This window comes from Oppia nitens, unplaced genomic scaffold, assembly GCF_028296485.1.
Source record: "Oppia nitens isolate AA-2021 unplaced genomic scaffold, nextdenovo-longstitch-racon4-pilon3 scaffold1_pilon_pilon_pilon, whole genome shotgun sequence".
Classification (NCBI taxonomy): domain Eukaryota; kingdom Metazoa; phylum Arthropoda; class Arachnida; order Sarcoptiformes; family Oppiidae; genus Oppia; species Oppia nitens.
The window spans coordinates 2,220,296-2,244,983 of NW_026533199.1; the positions used below are offsets into that span (position 1 = coordinate 2,220,296).

Consider the following 24,688-nt stretch of genomic DNA (forward strand, 5'->3'; position numbering starts at 1 on the left):
CTCATAACTCCAATGCAATTCACATAAACTTATTGTATTATACACTCAACAATACAGATGAAAAAGTAAATTTAGTATTGACTATATTTATATCATACTATACTTACAAAATATATCCATTAGATTTTGATTCATATAAAATATCTATTGATATGAATATGCAGTGATTTTTTTAGTGTTCAACAAAATCATATACTAAACAATCAATGTTTCATTTTGTTTTGTATATTTTTTCAATAATATTGTTTTTCAATGTTAATTATTTAACTCTTAAAAAATCGATAGGAATAATAAAATTTAATATATTTATAATTTATTTGCATTAATTTACAAATTTTACAGTAATGTTAAATTTAATTTGTTGTTGTTGCTAAAAATAACATTACAAATTAGTTATGATTAGTTGTAATCATTTGATGATTAGTTTGTCTTTATAAATTTAATTATCATATTATGAAATACTGGATTTTTATTTTATGATAAAACATTTAAATCTCTAAACACTAATGTAAATCAAAATGTTGGCCAAAACTATTATTAACTATTTTTATGGGTATATTCAACGCATACTAATCTGTAAGTATAGTGCAATGGGATCTCAAATCAAACATCAATTTTTTCATCCGATTCCTCTCATCTATTGTTATAACATCTGCTCTCTGTTCAGATGCCATACAATCACTACCATCACTCTCTCTCTCTCTCTCACTCTCTTTCTCTCTCTCTCTCTCACTCACTCTCACCCACTCTCTATACATAGTATAAGTTAGACCATAAAAATTTAGCAAACAATTGGATATATAATAAAAATATCTTCCCTCTCATTGATTCACTTGAAATACTCGACTCAAACAATTCCCATAATAATTCCCATTTAGAAAGAGAGTTACACACATTAATTAACCATGATAAAACAATTATTTATAACAATTCAATCAATTGTCAATTCCTATATATAGAATAGTAGTATAAAACGCACATACCTTTGTATAAAAATTTATTTTTCGTTCAAAAAAAATACTTCAATTAGTATATTGTGTACAGTATATGATTTTAAAACAGATTTATTATTAGTAATCATTAAATTTTCTTTCAAAAAAATATATATTAATATATATATATGTATATATAATATTAACTTTATTCTATAACCATATTTTTCAATAAATATAAGCCTTTAGATATATTTAATACATCCAACAAAATATATATTTTTATCAATTAATTGATTAATACTTTGCACTTTTAGAGAGGAAATAAGTTTAACAAACAAACAAAACCTTAAGTTATTACCAAAAATAATAACCAAAACCAACAAACTTTTTCCGCTAAATATAATTAATTATTAACACAATACTTTCCAATTAATAAGTAGAAATTATATCAACTAATAAATTAATTGCCACATAATTTAAATATTTAAAATAATAATAATAACAATAAATAATGAAATAAATAGAGTAAAAATATATTAATACAATATTAGCCATTAATAATAAAAATAACTATTTAAATATTTTTAAAACTATTTCGTTGTTCAGAATTTACGGAACTCGTAGGTCGAGTACGTCGTGTAGGACTTTGCTGTCCCTCTGTGTGTATATTGTTGGTCACCGGTACCGATGTTATTGATACTGAATCGATGGCAGCAGTGCCCGACAGTACTGAAATAGGACGACTCTCTTGAAGCTCTTTTGGCGAATAGATTTTCGACGAAAAATCTTCAAAAGTTGTTTCCTCTTTACAGTTCTTGACAATCGATTCGATGGATCGGAACCGCTCTTCAAAGAAGTTCAGATAGTAAGGTATGTGCATTCGTTTAGCACGACTGGCATTGACAGCTGTCGCCCGAACTAACGGAGCCAACAGTTCTTTAGGAATGACTGCACCGTTAAATAGTGGCCCGAAAAATGGTACTTCAGATTTGCGCGATATATGAATATAATAGAGATTTTGATAAGCTTTTAGCGGATAGATAACAATCAATGCGTCGCAAAATTCGGTGGCAATTATGCCGCGCCGATAGTCTCGATGGTGTTCCGACCAAACAATGTGTATCTCATCGTTGCCCAAATGTTTCATCCGTTTATGTATCATCTGTTCGTCGTCCGGATTGGATATACGGGTCGACACATGAAATACGACTTCTGTTAATGAATTGGCAAAATATGGCGCCGTTTTGCCAGTGCTCTTGTTCTGCTGAAGACCACCTTTAAAGCCAAGATGTTTCTCCAGATTTACTTCCCATCCGAGACCCGCAACAAACTCTTCGAATGCTTTACTTCCCGATGAATTGGAAAGAATGGATTCTTTGTCTTCCTGTCCTTTTGCTACATAAATCACTGCAATCTTATGTGTTTCGCGACAGTTCTGATAATCCAGATTACGAATTTCACGGACAAAGTTTTGATTTTTGGCCATTAGATCGATACGATTGCGTTTTTCCCAAAACAGAAAACCCATTTGATCAACAAGTTGTCGACAGTGTTTAAATGCAGACTCGACTCGACTGGCCGTTTGCGATGATATCGATGGCGACGGAGAATCGGATTCCAATGTTTTTGGCGATAATGTCTTTGTCGTCGTCGACGAGTTCTCTTGGTTTTCGCAATAGAACCGCTCCTGAATGTGTTGGTTCATCAACAGTGCCATCATATCTGATGCTTCTGATTGCATGAGATTCAATGAATTGGCGTTATTGTCGCGAATACTAATGCATTCGGGACTCGTTGTCGTCAAATGCTGTATAAGGGCTTCCAATGGATCCATCATTGATGGAGCACTTTGTGTTCGTTCATCATATTCATCGAAATCTCTATTATTTTGTTGTCTGTGTCGTTGTTTTTCACTTTCACTATCCATTGAAAATAATTTGTTTAGATTTAATGGATTTTGTTTGCATTTCATCGATGAATATAATTGTTTGCAATCCAACGAAAACTTTCCCAATAGATTGCGAACAATAACCCGAACGGGTGTTTTTGAGACATCGGTTTGTGAATCAGTTTCTTTACTATTTGGACTCTCTTCGGGTAATTCGGTAAACGATATGATACTGGAATTGTTGACCAAAAAGAACAATACATTGGGAGCGTTAACGACGTCGAGATCAAATGTTTCGGTGTTTGACAGACAAATGTTGTCATCATTTTCATTGATCAGACAACTGAGTTTCGCGGCTCCTAATCCTGATTGCGGAAAATGGCAGTAAAAATTGATAAAATGTCCGATAATTAGATTAGCGGCCAAACGAATGGTAATGGCGTCCAAGTCTTCTTTGTGTTCGACAATAGTATTCAAATACATTGTATTGGTTTCTTCGTTTGATGAATTATTTGGACGCTTTCGTGGAGAAGTATTGGGTGTAACACCCGATTCGGGTGAGTTTTCCGAACGAATTGTGTAATCTATATCCTGTTCGGTAGGACTGGACGGAGCCGACATTGATTTCCCTTTAGTTTTATTATCTAAATTAGCTATCATTGAATAACACCGGAGAACTGCATTCATCATTGAATCGGAACTATTCTCTGTTGTGGCCGTTCGCTCCAAAAAGATCTTCGGCACCGATAGACACCATTCGGCCAAACAAAACATTATTGTAAGTAAAGTCTATTAAGTAAATAATTTTTTTTTAAATCAATAATTTTTTTTAAAAATCAATAATTTTTTTTGATATTATTATCCAAATAAAAAAAATATTTACATTTTTATACTCTTTAAACAGATTCTGATTTTGAACGACTGATATGTGGCTCATAAGCGTAGAACAGAGACCCTCAATGATCTTCTTTGGTATCTCTGGATGATTGTCCAACAGGTATGTCGAGTGATCAGTTTGTAGGCGCAACATATCACAGGCCACTCGACATAAAACACGATTATTGAACTGAAAAGCAATAGTAATTATTTTACAAAAAAATAAGCAAAAATTTTACGGCAAGCCTTAGATTAGTATATTATAACTATTAATAATTTTTTTGTTAAAAAAAATAAATCAAAATCAAAAATACCTTCGAAGGGTTAGTGTTATCAAAATTAGTTATTAGTTTCGGTATTTTGAGAGACACCTAAGTTTTTATGGGTGTGTTTGTGTGTCAGTAAAACAAATAAATAAAAACAAAATCAAACAATAATTTCATGCAATTAGTGTGAATTAATTATTTTTTTAAATGAATGAGTGCATTAAAATGCAATAACTTGTTGTACACAGACATACCCGAGTGCCGGCAATCAATACATTTGCAATTTCCCGAAGTCGCGGATGATTTGTACGATTGTTAAGCTCTTGATATAGAAACAATCCTAAACTGCTCAGTGCTATGGATCGGCCTAAACCTGTCTGTTCCCGTTTACTAGCGGTTAACAAAATTTCTAAAACATGATCCTTAAAAAATAATATATATATATTAAAATAAATTGCTAATATTAATAAATGTTGAATAAAAAATATTAATCAATTGAAAAAAAATTTACTTTTGTATCCTTATATAATGTTAGACTCAATTGCGGTGTCCGCGACTGTAATACCAATACGTTATCAAAAACATTACTGAAACCAATAAGTGAACCCAACAGATGAAGTGCTTCACCGCGTGGTAACTGTTAGTCACAAAAATTAATAAATTATTATTAATTTATGATAACTATAGTTCAATATATTTATAATTTTATTTGTGTACAAACTTTGCTCTCTTGTGATGATACAATAGAGTTGGCAGCATTGATAAAATCAAATAATAAACAAGATGACCCGGGTAGTCCAATGGAAAAAAATTTGGGACTACAATACTTTATTAAAGTGCTGGTTATTTCCTAATAAATAAAATTTAAAAAATATATATGTATTTAATAATAAAATTTAGTTACTATTCATTTAGTACCATATCGTATGATATTAATCCCTGACTTAATGTCAAATAAAATAACGACAAAAACTCTTTTGTCGGCAGATTCTCAGTTCGGCGAACAGCTATAATACATAACAATTTATAGGCCAATAGTTTGCCCGCTTTGTACTCATTTGGCAATTGTGTGGCTTTGAAGAGCCACGAACTGAAATAATCGAGCGGTGGATCTAATGATGGATCACTTAGTACTTGATTGTCAACAGAAATACCCAAATTATCTTTGACTTTGATTAGATCTTCAACTACTTTGACCAAACATTCCATAACCTGACTGTGAATAAAAGGATTCGACAATTGGTTTATATCTCCGAGAATGCCGAGCATTCTTCGCCATAATATGAATGAACTCTCCGCTGTCCAGCCTTTATTGGTACCGCCGATTAGTACACAATCGGTGTGATTATTATTAGACTGTAGGCCTCCCTCTAAATTCATTGGCGAATCTTTCAAACTATTGCTTTCGATAACATTTGAATGAGTTGGCGATGGACTTCGGCTGACGGAAACTTCTGACCAAATCGGAGATTCGTTACGATTATAGTCTAAATAGTCTAATGATCGACATTTGTTGGTCGAATCGAATTTGTTTTCCGAATTATATTTGTTGCGCTTAACGACAGCATCGGGACTTCGTTTGAATGTTTTTTCGGACAACAAATAACTATCGCTACGACTTCTGGCAATACCCTGATGACTGATTTGCGGTGATATTGATTTGCCGATCATCATCGGCGAGTCACCACTACTCGAACGAATACGTCTAACAGCTTTAGGATCTTTGTTTGATTCGGTAACACCTGATCGGATGCCGTTGGTCTGATTGGTATGACATTTGGCCTCTTGGCTTAGTTCACGCACTCGGAAACGGCGTTTATTTTTATCCAATTGTCGCTCAAGCGGTAAATCATGTAAATTAATATTATAAACATATCGGGCCATCACTCGAGTTAATGTATCGATTGTTTTACTCCACTCTTTGATCAACTCTTCCCAATTGGTCAACAATGATACCAATTCGTGAAATTTTTCCCATAAAGAGTTAGACAAATAGACATTTAAGTTGGCTTTAATCCATGTAACAATCAATGTCTATTAAAAAACAATAACAATTAAAAATACATTTATTCAATGCATCGGCCAATCAATTATAAAATCTAACATAAATAAATTGGGCTAAACATTCAATTTAATATTCGGTAATATATTTTATTTTTGGCATTTATAATAAATTTGTAAATTTTATAATAAATATAATTTATTTAAAAATTATAATAAATAATACCGTTTGTATAAAAAAATAAAACATGATTATAATCAACAATATAACAAACCTGAAACAATGCCGGAGCTAACCGTCCTCCCAGAGTATCCTCCTTTCTGATGGGAACTTTGGTCGTCAATACAAGTGATGTAATTTGAAGCAAAATTTCAAGTAACTGTTCCCTGAAAAATAGAATTTAAAAATATTATTCGCAATTACTATTAATATAACATTTTCTAACTTACCAAGCTAGCTTATCCATGTCAATTTTCATAACCATATATCGATATATATTGAGTACACGTTTACACATTTCTACCTGTTCTTCGAGCATCAGTGGCTTATCGGGTGGTACTTCCAATAGAAATACATTAGAAGCAACCGAAACAAAGACACGCAACAGATTGGATAGTCCGGCCCTAACGTCACTGTTATTATTATTATTTGTATTGACATTGGATTGAACGGGAAACTCGATGAATGTCGGCATTTGGGTGGACGTACCGTAAATCCAATGTCGATAAACTGTTATTACTTTTCTTATAGTTATTGCGTGCGAAAATGGCAACAGAAATGCCTCTTTGAAAAGCGAATGAATTAAATTTACATAAACACGACTCGAATTGAAGACACTGTTGATTATCTGATACTCGATGGCAGTCGGTTCGCGAAATTCATTCAAATTGGCGTCTTGTAGATCACTGACATTCATGTGCGACGCGTGAAACAGTTTACTGTAATATTGTTGCTCTTCCAGTGCCTCACTTCTGTCGGATGGTTCGTTGGTATCGCTTTTGAGATATTTGGAGAGCCAACGTAAGACCACTGATTGCGTGTGTAGAAGTGTGTCGCGATAGGGAAAACGTTTTTTATCGAAATAGTAATTATCGTCAATACATTTGCGCAGATTTGGCAGTTCCAGCGGCGGACTATATATGGAYACTTCGGTCAGATTGGGAAATATGTGTAACAGATAAGTCTTGTGAAACTTTTGCCACAAATATTCAAAACATTTCAACTGTTTGTTGTCTTTGTTGTCGCGCCAACAGATTTTTGTCGGCTGTGTTATCATATAATCTAAAAAACATTGCAAATAATAACATGTGATATCGTGCGGCTGTGATTCAAGATGATAGGCGGGAACAAATGGCTCGACGAGACACGGCTGGACTGATGCAGTGCTCAATGGCATCATTAAGTTTGGCGAATCGGGACTATGCAGCGGTGATGGTATGGCATTGCCATTGTTGTCGTGATAGGATTGGTTCACCGAATCGGACATCATTTGGCTACCGTTTTGTGACTGTTGTATTGGCAAAAATGGATTCGGAAGACTGGCCACAATTCCTGGTACTAATGAAGCGTAGATTTGCTCGATTTCAGCAATAGTTGACAACTCTTCGCCTAATATTTGGTACCAAATCAAGAATAGTCTCATTCCTTCGCGTCTTATCTTTAAAAATAATTAATAAGTAATATATATGTAAAACAAACAACATTTAAAAAACATAAAACATGTCTTAATGAAGAATAAAAAAAATGATAATTACTTTAATAACATTCATGTGATGCAGACATTTGCGAAATATCAACAAAAGACTCTGGATTTGCCACTTCTTCTGTAATATTTCCGGYAAAAGTGTCAAAATTTTCTGAAAAAAATTATAAGATATTTAAAATATATTAATTATTAATAGAAATATCCAATTGTGGGAACAGTTTTTCAGTGATAATACATAAATAAACAATAAATACTTCAAATATGTAGAGAACTGAATCTAATTCTTCTTTGTTTGGTTTGTGATCTAAATTAATTGATGCAATCATTGTTAGTATAATATATCATATAATACTGTATTATTGAGGATCAACTTCAAGTGATAGATAACAACAATAAAAGATAAATATCATAAATACTTCTGAGTTTGTGAACGGCTTCGATGGCTATGAAACAGTCAAAGAAGATATGATAGATATGTGTAAAGTGATGTTCAAACAGTTCTTTCGACTCCTTTACGTCCATCACATCTGATGTCACCATAAAAAACCAAAACAACAATTAGTTATCAAATTGAGTGATGTCTTTGTCATACAAACCTAATATAATCCTTAAATGTCTTAAACGATTGAATGAATCTCTCTTGACGTCCAAAAACTTTTGGATCGACTTCTTGTAATCGATTTGTTGTTTTTTGCCAAACATTTTTGCGGATCAAATCCCAAGTGATAATTACAATAATAATAATAATAATAACTGACAACAAAAATATCAAGTGATGGCAAACAACAACAACAACAACGACAACAATAAATGTTTGACCATTTAATTGATTGATTGATTAATCAATGATTACAACAAATAATAGACATTTAAATATATATAAAAACAATTAATTTAATCATTTAATTAAAATTTAATTATAACAACATTACTGTCAGTCAATTGGCATAACATTACTATAAGTTAATAATACAGTCAACAGTACTGTATATATATATAAACAAATGACACCCACTTTGCTTAGCATTTAATAACAACCAACACATCAATACATTGATGACAACAACACACAAACACAACAACTCAATACACAAACACTCTGTTATACAGACAGTACAGGTATTATAGCGCATACACTTTGAATACAGTATTATTATAATACCTGTAATACAGTATAAAATAATAATAATAATAACAGTGTTGTAAACATTACAGATTTATTATTAAATGACATTATATTATTTGCACTGATTTTATATTATATAGTGTCCAGGTCAATTCAATTAGCTATTAATAATTAATATACTAATATGTTTTTTTTAAAAAAGAATTATTTATATATTTTATTTAACAAGGTTATATTATTATTATTTTATTTTTTTTTTATTTCTAATAAATTAGTTTTAGTTTAGTTTATGATAGTGATAAATGATATATTTAAAAAAATAAATAAAAGATAAATTTTAATGTCCTCAATATTTTTTTTGAATGCGATTTTTTAAAAAACATGTTAACAATTTTAGTTTAAATATTATATAAATTTATAAATGTATTGCTTTCAAATAGCTTGCATAATATGTGCATAAATGATTTATTTTACAGCAGGGTAATAAATTAATGTAGCATATAGATTAATTGATGATATAATTTTTGTTTTGTTTTGTTTTATTTAAACACAATAAAAAACTTATACAATTAATATGCAATAATAATAATTTTTACAAACGTATAGTACTTTATTTAAATTACATTAGAATTATTTATAATCAATAAACAACATAAGTATTCAGTGCATAAATAAATCTAGATTTTAATTATTCAATATATAAATTAAATGAGAAAAAAATTGTATAAATTTTTATATACTGTACAAAATAAAATCAACATTATTTTGGACTATTAGTTATTAAAATTATTAAATAAATAATAATTTTATTGATGTATAATATACTGTATATTTCAACGATTTATTTAGGATTCAAGTTTTGCCGGAAATTGTACGCAAAGATAAGGGTTTCGCAGTCTATCCTCTAATCTTAGTCTAACATTAACCGGAATACTCGGGTATGTCGTACTAACGGGCATCGATAGGTTGAATGTATTAACTGAATTGTTGGCTATTGGACACTGAATTCCACGCATACAGGCGTCGTCGGGAAACACTGGCCATGGAATCGGTAAACCCATTATTATACCATATATTTTAACTTTCAAGTAATCCACTGTTTCATCTATACAAACATTTTAACAACAAAACGTTAATTAATTAATTTGAGTAATTTTTAAAAATTTAATATACTATTGATTCAATAGTATTAAATATTCATAGTATTAATTTTTAATATTTCATATAAAAGTTAATATAATATGTATGTAATCTCATGTAATAATAATAATAATAATTTTCAATTAATAATTAATTTTAGCTGAAGTATTAATATCATATGTTTATACTATAAATCATATTTATTTATTTTATTAATTTCAATTTAAGATAATATTTGATCTCATTTATAAAGAAAACAAAAATCTAAATTAAATTTACAAATTAGATAAAATAAATTTTGCCATATATTGTATTTATAGATAAATTTTAATATTATTATAAGTACTGTTCTTATATTACAAGATTTTTTAAAAAAAAAATTTAGCATGCACATTTTATAATATAAAAAAATAATTTAATAACTATTAAATTATTAAATACATACGAGAAGTAAACGATACGGTAATTGTGACGTTTTGGCCTTTTTTGAAAATACATTTATCCGTTAAATCCGGATCACAATTACTTATATTCACTGAATTAAGACTCCCTTTAAGCAGTGATTTATCTAATGTAACGACAGATTATTAAATAAAAAAAAATTATTGTACTATTAATAAATATAAACAGTTTTATAAATTATTTTTAAAACTTACCGCAAATATTATATGAATAGCTGGCATAGCAATAGCCAAGTATAAAGGTGAAAGTAATTATTGAAACATAAAAATTAAATTTAATAATTTGAAACATTATGTTGAATATATTAATATTTAATGTAATTATTATTATTACAGTTGATACACCAAATATAAAATTATTAAATTATTTTTAAATGAGAAAATTTAGTTAGTTTTATGCGAAAGTTTTTCAGTTAATGTCTTTGTTAATTGAAATGTTGAGTACTATATACTGTACAGATAGGGAGAATAAAGTTGAAGACGTTTTTGATGAATGATTTACAAAATATAGCAAATATTAGATATTATTTTTTTACTGAAAAATAATCTCCAAATATGTAAAATTGTGTGATAAAAATTATATTAATATACGATTTAAAATTTGGTTACAATTTACTTTCAAAGTTGAAATACACTTTTAGTGATTTTTAAACAATAATTAATATTAGTATTTAATAATAATATATTTTAAAACAAAAAAAGTTATAAAAATCATAATTCCTAATAATAAATGTAAACATTAGTTTAAAAAATTGCATAAAAGTTCTAAAATTCCAAGTCAAAAGACAAATCAAATAAGTTAAACATAACTCAAATAACTGAATTTAAATTAATAATTGTAATAATAATACATATAATTAAAAAATTAAAATTAAAAACAATTAATTAGTTCTAAAACTTAAAAATCCGCAGCAAAATTTTATAAAATTGCTTAAATTAATAAAGCAAAATCACATTAATATAAAAAATTATCAGCAATAAATAATTACATTAATTTACTCTAGTTAAAGTTGAGAAATAAATTATATTTTTCGCATTTTATACAGTCATGTTTAATGCATCAAAATTAAATTATAAAACAAAATTTTAATAAATATCTAAAAAACAAATATAGAAAATCTTGAAGATATACTCTATCTCATCATTGTTTAAGACTGTAAAGTTTTAGACAAAAATATTCATCATTAATTTATAGTATTTAATATTTTTTTAAAGATATCTTTAAATTAATAATATTATATTTATTTAGAGCATATTTAGTTATTTTTTTACTATTAATACAGATTTTAACTAAAATAATAACTTTATTGTCCATAGAGATTTTAAATGGTCAAAACGACTATTGCTTTTATTAAAAATTAATTTAATTTTTTAGCAAATGATGCCTTTAAGTTTTACTATGTCCCCAAAAAATATCAGTTTTTTAATATTTAAAATACTCGTTTAAACAAACAAAAATAACTAAAATAATTTTGGTTAAAAATGTCTAAAGGTATATCTCAACTTTAAAAGTAAATTGTAGCCAAATTTTTAATTAGATTTTAAAATATTTTATATAACAACAATTTTACATATTTGCAGATTATTTTTTAGTAAAAATCTTTTATCCAATATTTGCCATATCAAGCAAATCGTTCATCAAAAACGTCTTCAACTTTATTCTCCTCACCTGTATATATAGTACCAGTGCTTCCCAGTTGCGTATCCCTATAGACACTAACATATAATACACACACAATGAGACATTGATATTATGAATTACATCCCAAGGATTTTTATCTGTGATTTTTTTATAAAGCAGTTGTTAAGCAATGAAATAGACATTGATTTTACATATTAATTAATTTTCAAGTTAATAGTATAAGGTCTAAACTTTTTTTTTAATTGAAAATTTTCTAACCATTAATTAATGAATGCTATAAATATATATTTATATGTATTTATTTATAATATATATTTATTTACTGTTATTATGAATTAAAATATTTTACATAACATTAAATTCAATAATGAAGTATTGTTTTTGAATATTTTTGAATAATAAAGTAACTATAGTCTGCAATATGATTAATAATAAAATTATATAAATATAAACTTATAAAGATTTATGTAAATACTGAAAAAAGTATTATTGAAAAAAGATGTAAATAGTTAATAACACTTTTAATAACTATAATAATTTTATTTGTCACTGCTCAAAATTCATATAATCATCATCATATATATATATATATATATATATATATATATATATATATATATATATTAGTATACGCCACTTAATTACTTAAATATATAATTTATATATATATTTCATATAAAAGTTATTATATTCATATATCTGTAATTGACTTTATCTCAATAAAGGATTGATCTAATTAAATGCATATATAATTTAGTAGAAAAAAAATATTTATTTATTTATTTAATAAAATATCTAATGATTTAATAAATTAATTTCTTAATATTTGTAGTAATTTAATAGTTTTTTGTCACTTAATTTTACAACTAATTAATTAATACTACTGTAATCAAATAAAAATTATAGGTTATCTTAAAATTAAAACTTAATCTAATGATAATAATAATAATAAACATAATCGTTATAAATTATTTTTTCAGTATATTTATTGAAATTAATTAATTAATTATTTACATTTTGATTAATTATATTTAATGTTAGTTTAAAAATATTAACAAATTTAGACGTCTTTTATTTGAAATATGTTTCCCATATTTAATGTATTTAATGACAAAAACACTTACAAATTGTTTATACAATTATTATAAGGAAGAGAGATATTGTGTTTTCATTACCACATACTTCAGGTTAAAGACCTAATCGTTTAAATGTTAAGATTCTTGTAATTCAAAGCTATTAATATATTATAGTAATAATAATAATAATATTTATGAGAATTTAGATATTATTATTATCTCTTCTATAAATAATAATTTTTATTATTCAAATGTTATGTTTTTCAATGTTTGACATTTTTATTTAAATAACTAATTTATTATTATTTCAATGTCATGCTTTGTTAAATCTTTATTATGATTATTATTATAATTACAAAAATAATAAAACATATGGTTTCAATTTTTAAAGGCCAATATCCGGCCATCAATTGAGCTTAAAGTTTAAATACTCTATGATATTAATACTGATGTAATATTTTTCATTCATAATTTTTCAGTACAATAAGTTAAAATTAATGTTTGATAATTAATGTCGAATATAAAAAAATTGTTTAAAAAAATTATTTTCTCTAAATATTATGTAGATGATAGTGTAATAAAAAAATTTCCCATATATGTCAACCATGATTTTTTGTGATTAAATAATTTATTATAATAAAAATATTTAGAGTAAACTTAATTTTTTAAATATAATTTTACATAAACTGTAATAATCTAATTAAACAAAATTTATTATTCATATCTATTTGATAGACATCTCAACACAATTAGAGATACGAATAATTCACTGAAAGAATAAATAGTATTTTAAATTTAGTAAATATTTGTTAGTTTCTCTCTCTATTTACGATATACAAAATTTACCATGTACAATTATATAAAAAGCATCAAAGTATTATAACCTGAATGTATTATTTTATTAATTATATACTTTTGTATTTGTATTTAAATATGATTAAAATAAACGGTCGAAAACAGTTATATCACAGCAACAAATCTTAAACTTAAAATTACTATTAATATGTATTAAAATTTAACAAAAAATTTAAATTTTATTGTATATATTTTTCAATTAGTTTGATAGCATATTATAAACTTATAAATAATTTTACAATATTTTTTAAATTTTAACAGAAGTTTTTAACAGTCATTATAATTATGATTATTATTATGAAATATTTTATTGGATTTGAACGGGAAATTGTTCACAAAATATTTTGCTTTTATTAGAGTCCATTAGTGCAACCCTTACATCAAGTTTTATCTTCGGGTATTGACTCAATATGGGCACCGTTACCGTCAACTCATAATTGTTGTCCTTATTAATCGGACACTTAATGTTATAGTGACCGCAGGCATCGCTAAATTTTGTTATCAATATAATAAAATCAATAAATATTAATTTATTTAAATATTTTATATAATAATATAGACATTACCTGGGCAAATTAAATGGGATTGGTACGCCAGCAATCTATTAAAAAAAWGAAAAATATATTATTAATAACAAAAATTAATTGTAAAAAATTATGAAATTTAAACATACGATTCCCCATATTTTAACACTTGCTGTGTTTGAATCAATTTCTATAATATTTTTAAAAAAATAGACTATTAATAACTGATTAATAAAACACATAACGTTATTTTTTAAAAAAAAATAATTAAAATATTAATAACTTTATGATACAATAAGAAAACAAAAACCTGATTTAAATTTCACGTCAATCGTCTCATTGTTTCCCGACTTAAAAGCACACGACTGTGCCGTCGGTGGACAGTCGGATACTGTGATGGATGAGACTACACCTGTTGTAGCGCCACAGTCCTTAAAGTCAATACCATTAACTTGATATACAGTTAACATCAAAATAACAACAAAAATCCCAATTATGATGTTCATTGTCGACCAAATTAGTTGATCTGCAAAAAAATGGTTTGATTGAAAAAGTTATTTACGTATTAATTATACAGAAAACAAAATAACAATTTTTCTTAATTGTCTCATCACTAGTGAGAGAACCAATCAAATAAATAAAATTACAACAAATATTGATTAGATATGATGTTTATCTAAAAAATTAAATGATTCATCACATACTTGACGCATATGAAACATATTCATTAATAATAATATAAATATTTAGTTTGTAATTGAAATCAAGCTTATTTATGCGTTTATTTTTTAAAATTTAGTTGCTAATGAATTGATAGATTTTATAGTTATTGCCATTTGATAAAAAAATAATAATAAACAATAATACAGTAGTATATTAATAAACTTTCTAAAACTAATTAATTTGCTAGATTTTAAAACATCAAATAAAACATTTGTTATAAATTTTAAAATTATATTTAATAAAATATTTATTTATTATTTATAATTATAATATTATTAGCTAACAAAATATTTCATTATATTAATTATTATTGTATCTTAAATTATAGTTTATATAAATTACAAATTTTATAAAATAATTTTAAGGCATTTTTTAGCTTTAAAAATTTAAACTTACCTTAATTTAATAAATTTACAAACTAACAAAAACTAACATTTTAAACATTATAGATAAAATTATATTAATTTTCTATTTAATAAATTTGTTGTTTTGTTTTTTATTTTCAATGTTTTTTATAAACTTTACATGTCAAAAAATAACAAATGTGATTTTTTATTTTAACATTTGTTTAAATATTTGTTTTATTTAACAATCAATTTTATAATCAGTTTATAGTTATTTTTAGTAATTATTACAAAACAATACTGGTACTTTTATTAAATCAATTTTATTTTGTTATTATTAATAAATTAGTTAATAAGTAAATAATAATAATAATTATTATTTTTCTCTAGAAAATTGATTTTTAAAAACTTTTGATTGAAAAATATTTGATTAATTAAAAATTATAATTTATTATATTATTAATTATATCGATTTAATATTTGTGTCTATGTTTTGTAATTATTTAATTATAGTAATAAAATTATAATGCTATATTAGTTTTTAGATAAAATAATTTTTTAAACCTATTTTATTCTTATAAAATATATTATTTCAATAGAAATATCATTACTCTGCCAAACTTGTATAAATAATAAACACTAAAAATAATTATATTTAATGTAATAAAATAAATAAATATATATTTATATATATATATATATTATTTATAACTGTCTCTATCATCTGAAAATAACAAATTCATTGTTTTGATTTTGAATATGTTTTTCAAATAACAACATTTATAGTATTTTTAGTAATAATATAAATAATCAATTTTTGTTAAAATTTTATTTATTTAGTTTTTACAATTAATTTCTATTTATAATCTTATTATTACATATTATTATTAGTAACTTTACAAAAAATAAATGTTTTTAATATACAGTATGAATCATAAACTTTTATTTTGCGTCACAATTAAAAATAAATTCATATTTATATTTATTCAATATATTTATACGTAAATTTATATAAACATTCCTAATAATTTAATTGTATAACATCTTTATAAATATATATATTTATTTATATATAATGTATGTTTAAAAATGTATACTTAAAATAGTAATTATTATTTTTAATTACATGAATCATGCAATGAATCACATTATAAATTGAAAATATATGAATGCGATTTCTATAGATGTATTATATATGTATTATAAATAACAAAATTGAACGAAAACTATTATAACAAAAAATAATAATATTTATAATAAATTTTCAATAGACTATATAAAATAGCTTTTTAAAAAACAGTAAAAATTGTTTATTTAAATTGCATATTATTAAAATATTATATAATCTTGTGGTCATTTAATACTTGTTGTATAAGTTTATAATGTATTTATATATAACCACACTTTATATATAAAAAATAAAGTTTTTTTTGTTATATAAATTAAACTACAAATCATGTCAATCAAACAGATGTGACTTCAAGTTGTGGATTATGATTAAAATCAACAAAAAATAATTTCCGCTTTTCATTCAATGCTAACTTAACATCTAATCCAATATTATTATCATCAATAGGTTTTCTAATAGTATTATTATTATCATAATTTGCATCACTTATATCATCATCATTTGTAAGCACAGTTACAATACAATTATGGCTATTATTATTATTAGGCCTGAGCTGACCATCGATTAATACATCCGATTCGACAGTGTCGTCATCGTCGGTAATATCGACACGATTTTCAATGATATCTGGAAGTGAACTACTTCTTCGGGGAGACGTATATAAGGTATTGACGGCTAGAAAATCGTCGTCTAATTTAATAGTTTTCTATTTGATAGAAGAAAATCAATGATCAATTAAATTAGCACTTCTATAAAAAATTAATGAAAACAAAAAAATTATTTATCAATTATGTTACCTTTGGATGTGGTGATGGTGATGGTTGACGAAAGTATGGAAATATGTTAAGAATATGAAAGAAATGATGAGGAGATGATGAAGACTCGTCAATTGATTCGTCATTAAATGATGGCTGTTGTGAAAATGTTGGCGAAGGACAGGACAGTGATGGAGATCCCGCACTGTTTAAGGACATATCGCTTGTAATAAGTTTGCCGTTTTCGGTGACCAACGACAGCGGTGCCGATTGTTGACGTTTGTATCGTCCTTTGCCACGAAATTGGTTGATCTTTCGCTTTATCGGCGGTCGACCCGATATCCGTCGGATTGATAGGACAACATTGGTCAGATGGCGCGACTGGAGTCCCTGACCAATAAAGTTGAGTATCATCGACAGATAGGCCAAACCAAATATAATCCAGAGTACAACCGCTAGCTTATAGATCCATATGTACTCCCTTTCAAAGCTGCCGGCAACGTAGTCGCCGAACCCGATGGTCGATAGTGTAACAAAGCAATAGTAGAAGCCTTCGAGGAACGTCCAGTCTTCGATTAGGGCAAACACTACGGCCGGTAATACCAGAAAAACCAGAAACCAGGGAACAAAAAATATCAATCCCTTCTTCAACATCATTAGTCGTATAGATATTTGCCTCTTATATCGAGTTTTGGCTTTTGATATCTAAATATTTAATATTTATTTGGTATTAAATATTTATTTATTTTCTTAAATATTAGAATAAACTATAATTACGTTATTTGAAAAACAAATACTAAATCGATGACCAATTCCGCCAATCAATAGCCCAGTCATCGGTATACCAAATAATGCATAGATTATGCAAAATATTTTTCCTAAAATTTTTTATATATATTATGTCAAATAATCAACGAATAATGCACCGATAGGTACAGGCAATACCTGTAACAGTGTATGGCGTGAGATGACCATAACCTATGGTTGTGGTAACAGTTATTGCAAAGAAAAACGAGTTGAAAAAACTCCAGTTACTAAACGATGTCTTATTTCCATAACTGTCCACCAGATTCATGTCCTGAGCGACCAATAATTTTTGAATCATTGTTGTTATATAATCTTGTGTTATGTTTGGATGATTTATTAGCTGTAATTTGTCTGTTTATTTTTAATTAATATAAAAAAACTATTAACATTAACTTAATATACTCTACTAATTAGCCGAAAATTTTGCTTACATTACATAAATTAATAATAATTATGATTTTTTAAAAATTTGTTGTTGAAAATATTAAATACTACTAATTATCTAATATAAATTATATATACTATAATAAATTTTATAATTAAAATAAATTTTGTAAAAAAATATATATGTCTTTCCTCTGAAATCGCTGAGCAACTCATCAATCTCTTGTCGTTTTTGATTTTCAAGACTCGACTCCAAATACATGAATACCGTTCCGCCAAATATCACATAAAATATGAAAAATACTAAAAGTAAGGCTATTTGCCTAAAATCCATTGAAATTGCCTAATAATGGGATATATAGTATTATAGTTGTAATAATAATAATATATGTATAAATTGATTGTAATAATATATTCATTAATATTTAAAGTTTTTAAAAATTGCTATTATAAATTATTAAATTTAATTATATTTTTTAAAAATAATAATTGTTAATTTAATTTTTTTTATTTTTCATTATATGATAATGTCAAAAAAACACTTAATCATAGAAAATATGCGTTTTTTAAAAGAAACAAAAGTGTATAATATTATTATATATATATATATATATAWATGTTTTAATTAATTAATTTTTAAGTTTTCCTAGTCAATGAATAATCGTAAACACACTATTTTAAAAGTATTAATAGATATAAAAATATTATTTTTCAAGTAAATTGCTATTTTTTATGTATAGAGATAAATATAATAATATATTAACAAACTGATGGTATCGTCTAATTTTCGCACATTTTATTGGATTTGTTTCAAAAAACTTTTAGCGCCTATTTTCACGACCAAAAAGTTCTTGACTTAAATTAGTTTTTAAAAAAACCTATTATTGTTATTTATTTTTGTAACAAAATAGAGAGAAACCATTATTTTATAATTTTATTTATAAACAACTGTTACTTTTTGATACAATGTAGTGATAAATTTAAAATAAATTATAAAAATTTTTAGCTGAATTGAAATTTAGCATGTTGACTATTAGGAAATTGAATTTTTTAAATAAATTGCTATTCAAAACAAAATAATTTATTTATTTACTGCAATTATTTAGTTATTATAATACTAATTTACATTATATTATTTTTTGATATATTAATAAATAAAATTAATAATATTTTTTATACATTAAGATTTAATAATTTTTACTATTATTATCAATAATAATATTTAGAATTTTAATTATTTACTAATTATCTAATATAACAAACAAATAAATTTAAACATTGATCATAATTTATTTGCAAAGATATATTTATAATATAAAAAAAATCAAAAATTTCAAAATATTATGATTTTATAAAAAAAAACTTGAAGTCAATCATTGAATAGTTAGATTAGTAAACAGTAAACAAGTGATACAGTATTTCATCACAATTTTTTTGTTGTTGGAAAGCATTTGTTTTATTTAAAACAAAATGTTATTATTTTTCTTAAAGAGTTTATTAATAATATACATCTGTATAAACTGTTTTGTTATATTTATAGAGTTGTGAAAACTATTATGTTATTATTATTATTGAAAATAGATAACTAAAAGTGTTTATATACTACTGTACTGTTATTTAGTAACTAACTGTGCGATACTGTTTGGGATGTCAGGGCAATTGCCTCATATAATTCATTCAATAACTTTTCAACGAAAAATAATAATAAATAAGTTTACAATATATTTTAAAATTAATTTTGTAAACTTTATAGATAAAAATTTATGAACCTTTCAAACAAATTGGCAAATAATACAGGGTTTTTAGGGGGAAATCTAGATAAAGTTTTCAAAAAAAAGTAAAAAAAAATCTTTTCAAACATTGCTAATAAATGTCAGAAAATATTATTTAAATTATAATATTTATTTTACTTAATTATTTCGTTAAAAACTATAACAACATAATTATAATAAATTATAAATATTGTTATAATTAAAAAAATAGTTCAATATACGGAATAATTTAGTCAATATTTTATAAATCCCTATTTTTAATTAAATTTTATATTAAATTTTATTTAGATTTAAGTTAGTAATATTAACGAAATAAATAAACTTTTTCTAAAGATATTTGTTAAACAATTAAATGTCAAATTAATGTATGCGTTGATGACTTAATATTTGTTAATTTTTATTATTATTATTTTATTTAAATTTTCTATTTTTTATACGTTGCAATGAAATTTTAAACTTTACATAAAGTTATAAAAGCAAATGAGTGCCAAAATATTTTTTTGTCTTATAATTTTTACTCAAATTAACAAATTTATAATAGCTCTTAATCTAAATAATTAAAGATTATAAGCGCTATTATACGCTTAATACAGTATTATAAATTATATTTATAAACAGTATCAATTTTTAGGTATTATAAAAAATATTTATATATAGCACTTACCTTGGGTATCATTTTTGTTGTTGATGTTGTTATTGTCAATCACAAAACTATAAGTCACACATTTAGATAATATACTAATAATAGTTTTAGTTTTATTTAAACCAATATTTTTTTTAAACACAGAAAATTAAATTTTTGAATTTATACGAAAATTTTTCCTGTATAAAAATTACATTATAAATCATTACACAAAATAATAATAATAATATTAGAGAAACAATAGATTTATGAAAAAGATATCAAATGAAACAAACAAACAAAAAAGTTTTATTCTTGCATTCAAAATAAACATCAAAGATTTTTTGTTGTTGAATAAAAAACTATTGATTGTTGGCTTTGTATAACACAATATAGCTTAACATTTGAAAATTTTTGAAGTTTTAAAGAAAGAGAGAGAGAGAGTCTCTTAACTTTTCACTCTATCTCTTAAATATATAATAAAAGTAAAGTAATGTCACATTTCGATGGCTGCCTATAACTCCACACATTTGCATTTTTTTCACAATTTTAATTATTTTTAGACACTTTTAATGTCCCACAAGATCGCATCGGAACAGTTTGGCTTTTATCCAGAATATCATATATAAATTATATTCATATATATATATAYGTAATATTAAGTACAGTATATACTATGAGCTAAAGATATTATCTTTGAAGATAGATTTTAACTGTTTAATTGACAAATAGTGGTTACCATATATTATAGTAGAGACTATTAGCTAATAATCACTATTTTCAAACAAAACAAAAAAAAGTGTTATTCGAGCCATTGATCGACAAAACCATTGCCATAACTTATACAATACAGTATACAATATATACATTGCATTTATTTTATTTATACTAAATATTATATTTAATATGGTTGAATAATATATTATAATTTGTCATATATATATAATATTACAAAAATTCACTAAACTTACCTAAAACAACACGTGTTAAACATTATTATGCTATCCATTGACAAAAAAAACATACAGTATATTTAAATTATTAATTAATTTAGTATAGAGATAAAAAAATAATTTAGTTATGTTTAACAAATTGCACAAAATGTTTTAGTTATACAATTATACAATTCAGTTTGTTATACAGGATATCCCATTAGGGCGACTATTCTTTTAGGACGTCCCATAAAATTCAAGTCTCAAATAGATTAGCAAAAAACATACGGTATTGACAATACAAATTATGCATGCTAATCATGAGAATGCCTAGGTTAAAATAATTGTTTAATATTTAATCGTCCTTTAAGTACATTTCCACATCAATTAGCAATCAATTTTGTAACGAGATATTTATGTTTTTTGAATATATAATATTATATAACTAAAAAAACAAAAACAATTTAATAGTTTAATAACAATTTTATTAAAAATTCATAAATATACGGTATATATACTATAATTTACATTTATTAGTTTATATTATTAATCACACACAATATTTATTAAATAGTGATTTTGCATAATTTGATATTAGTTTTTAAATGAATATTATCATTAAATACAGTATTTTTTATTAACTATAATTTCTTCATTAATAATATATATTTTTTAAAAAATGTTTAATAATTTTAATTTGCAATCTAAATATTATTTTAATGTTTTTGTAGACAATTTTAATTTATCGTACCATATATAGTATCGAAACAAATCCATTTTATTCAATGTATTTTAATTATTATTATTATTTAAAATACATTTTTATTTTTGCATTTATTTAATTGAAAAATTGTTATCTTAATTGTGAAAAAATATAAATAAATTAACATTTTTTTCGTTGGGGGATCCATAATATCAGTCAAAATATAAAATATTTAAAGTAATGTTTGTAATGTAAGTATAATTAAATGAAAACACGAGTTTTGTTTTGTCACAAATGAAAGACAATTGCAAAATAGTGTGACAAATGTTTTTTTTATGAAATTTATAGCCAATAAAACCCAAATATATTGTCAAACCTTTTAGTTTTATTTGTGTGAAAATAACTTTTTTAAAAAAATTAACACAATTTTTATAACTTTTTAAACGAAAGCAATTATTTGTTAGAGCTTTTTACACTCAACACAAAAAAATAGTTAGTTTTCATTTATAGTTTGAATTGAAAACTCTTCATACAGTTGTATAGAAATAATTGATGAAATGCTAATTAAAATGTCAATTAAATGTATATATAATAATAAAGTACTTTAAAAAAAGTACTTAAAAATACTATATAAAAAATATTCAATTAAAAATTTTTTTATTTAACTATTTTTATCAACTCATTAATTTGTTAAAAATATATAATTAACAAACTGTTAAAATAAAAATATTAATTAACTTATAAAATAGGTTAAAAATTATATTGTTAAAATTATCATGGTTGTTCTATTAAAAAAAATAACTCATATATTATTATAATTTCAATAAATTCATATAAATATTAGAATTAACCAAATGGACAATTTAAAATACAAACATAACTACAAAAAAAATTACATTACTAAACGGGTATTTTAAAAATATTTATTTTTTAAAAATCTATAGTAATTGATAAATATTTAATTATAAAAGTATCTAGATAGTTTAGTGTTAATGTCTAGGGCCATATCACGCTGAAAGCACCGGTTCTCGTTCGATCACCGAAGTTAAGCAGCCGAGAGCCCGGTTAGTACTTGGGAGGGAGACCACCTGGGAATACCGGGTGTCCTAGACACTTTTTTGTATCAATTTATTATTTATTTTTTTCTAAATAATTTATTTAATATTATTATAATTACCTATATAATATATTTATACGAGTATAATTAAAAATAAATAATAATATGAATAATAAATAAATTATTTAGAAAAATATATATAAATTGATACAAAAAAGTGTCTAGGACACCCGGTATTCCCAGGTGGTCTCCCTCCCAAGTACTAACCGGGCTCGACGCTGCTTAACTTCGGTGATCGAACGAGAACCGGTGCTTTCAGCGTGATATGGCCCTAGACATTAACATTACACTATCTAGATACTTTTATAATTAAATATTTTTCAATTTCTATAGATTTTTAAAAAATAAATATTTTTAAAATACCCGTTTAGTAATGTAATTTTTTTGTAGTTATGTTTGTTTTTAAATTGTCCATTTGGTTAATTCTAATATTTATATGAATTTATTGAAATTATAATAATATATGAGTTAATTTTTTTTTAATAGAACAACCATGATAATTTTTAACCTATTTTATAAGTTAATTAATATTTTATTTTAACAGTTTGTTAATTATTATAAATTATTATTAAATATATATCTGTCCCAAATTGATGAGTTGATAAAAATAGTTAAATAAAAAATATTTTAATTATATAGTATATTGTAAATTATAAATTATAGAGACATAATTTAGATTGCTGCAAAAAATTATCTATATACTAATATTTTCACGAACTACTGAAAGGAGTACTTATCTGAATTCTATATGTCCTTCCGTGCGTCCGTTTTCCTCAGCATTTGATTGAATTTTTAAATTCTGACTTCAGATTTGGATTAAGCATCAAAAATAATGTATAGGGGATCAGCATTAAAATTTTGATATCTCTTGGCAAACATAGAAAAATGGCGACCAAAGTAAAAA

At 24.6% G+C, this 24,688-nt stretch overlaps 4 protein-coding genes and 2 non-coding genes across 7 annotated transcripts; 1 reads left to right on the forward strand and 5 right to left on the reverse strand.

Annotated features, from left to right (window-relative positions):
* Positions 1-1,451: 1,451 nt before the first annotated feature.
* LOC128951852 (ral GTPase-activating protein subunit alpha-1-like) lies at positions 1,452-8,459 on the reverse strand. Of its 2 annotated transcripts, XM_054297135.1 has the most exons (13): positions 8,269-8,459; positions 8,089-8,199; positions 7,927-7,976; positions 7,722-7,823; positions 6,417-7,624; positions 6,242-6,353; positions 4,884-5,999; positions 4,687-4,815; positions 4,477-4,602; positions 4,220-4,387; positions 4,014-4,070; positions 3,707-3,889; positions 1,452-3,612 (listed from the first exon to the last, which is right to left on the reverse strand). In XM_054297135.1, exons 1-13 carry the CDS (start codon positions 8,372-8,374, stop codon positions 1,510-1,512), a joined length of 5,571 nt encoding a protein of 1,856 aa, XP_054153110.1. In that variant the 5' UTR covers positions 8,375-8,459; the 3' UTR covers positions 1,452-1,509. The 2 variants fall into 2 exon arrangements, with proteins under 2 accessions (XP_054153110.1, XP_054153111.1); XM_054297136.1 differs by lacking the exon at positions 4,014-4,070.
* Positions 8,460-9,571: 1,112 nt separating this feature from the next.
* LOC128952090 (NPC intracellular cholesterol transporter 2-like) lies at positions 9,572-10,849 on the reverse strand. The gene is made up of 3 exons (XM_054297426.1): positions 10,595-10,849; positions 10,384-10,506; positions 9,572-9,903 (listed from the first exon to the last, which is right to left on the reverse strand). Exons 1-3 carry the CDS (start codon positions 10,689-10,691, stop codon positions 9,644-9,646), a joined length of 480 nt encoding a protein of 159 aa, XP_054153401.1. The 5' UTR covers positions 10,692-10,849; the 3' UTR covers positions 9,572-9,643.
* A 3,282-nt stretch (positions 10,850-14,131) lies between these two features.
* Positions 14,132-15,121, reverse strand: LOC128952129 (NPC intracellular cholesterol transporter 2-like). The gene is made up of 4 exons (XM_054297467.1): positions 14,807-15,121; positions 14,646-14,686; positions 14,539-14,573; positions 14,132-14,460 (listed from the first exon to the last, which is right to left on the reverse strand). Exons 1-4 carry the CDS (start codon positions 15,000-15,002, stop codon positions 14,280-14,282), a joined length of 453 nt encoding a protein of 150 aa, XP_054153442.1. The 5' UTR covers positions 15,003-15,121; the 3' UTR covers positions 14,132-14,279.
* Positions 15,122-17,026: 1,905 nt separating this feature from the next.
* Positions 17,027-21,086, reverse strand: LOC128952852 (potassium channel subfamily K member 2-like). The gene is made up of 7 exons (XM_054298306.1): positions 21,075-21,086; positions 18,835-18,981; positions 18,393-18,609; positions 18,225-18,325; positions 17,490-18,152; positions 17,215-17,398; positions 17,027-17,112 (listed from the first exon to the last, which is right to left on the reverse strand). The coding sequence occupies exons 1-7, from the start codon at positions 21,084-21,086 to the stop codon at positions 17,027-17,029; spliced, it is 1,410 nt and encodes a 469-aa protein (XP_054154281.1).
* A 2,575-nt stretch (positions 21,087-23,661) lies between these two features.
* Positions 23,662-23,780, forward strand: LOC128953073 (5S ribosomal RNA). Its single transcript, XR_008484464.1, has one exon. It is a non-coding gene; the product is annotated as a 5S ribosomal RNA (ribosomal RNA).
* A 162-nt stretch (positions 23,781-23,942) lies between these two features.
* Positions 23,943-24,061, reverse strand: LOC128953060 (5S ribosomal RNA). Its single transcript, XR_008484453.1, has one exon. It is a non-coding gene; the product is annotated as a 5S ribosomal RNA (ribosomal RNA).
* Positions 24,062-24,688: the final 627 nt, after the last annotated feature.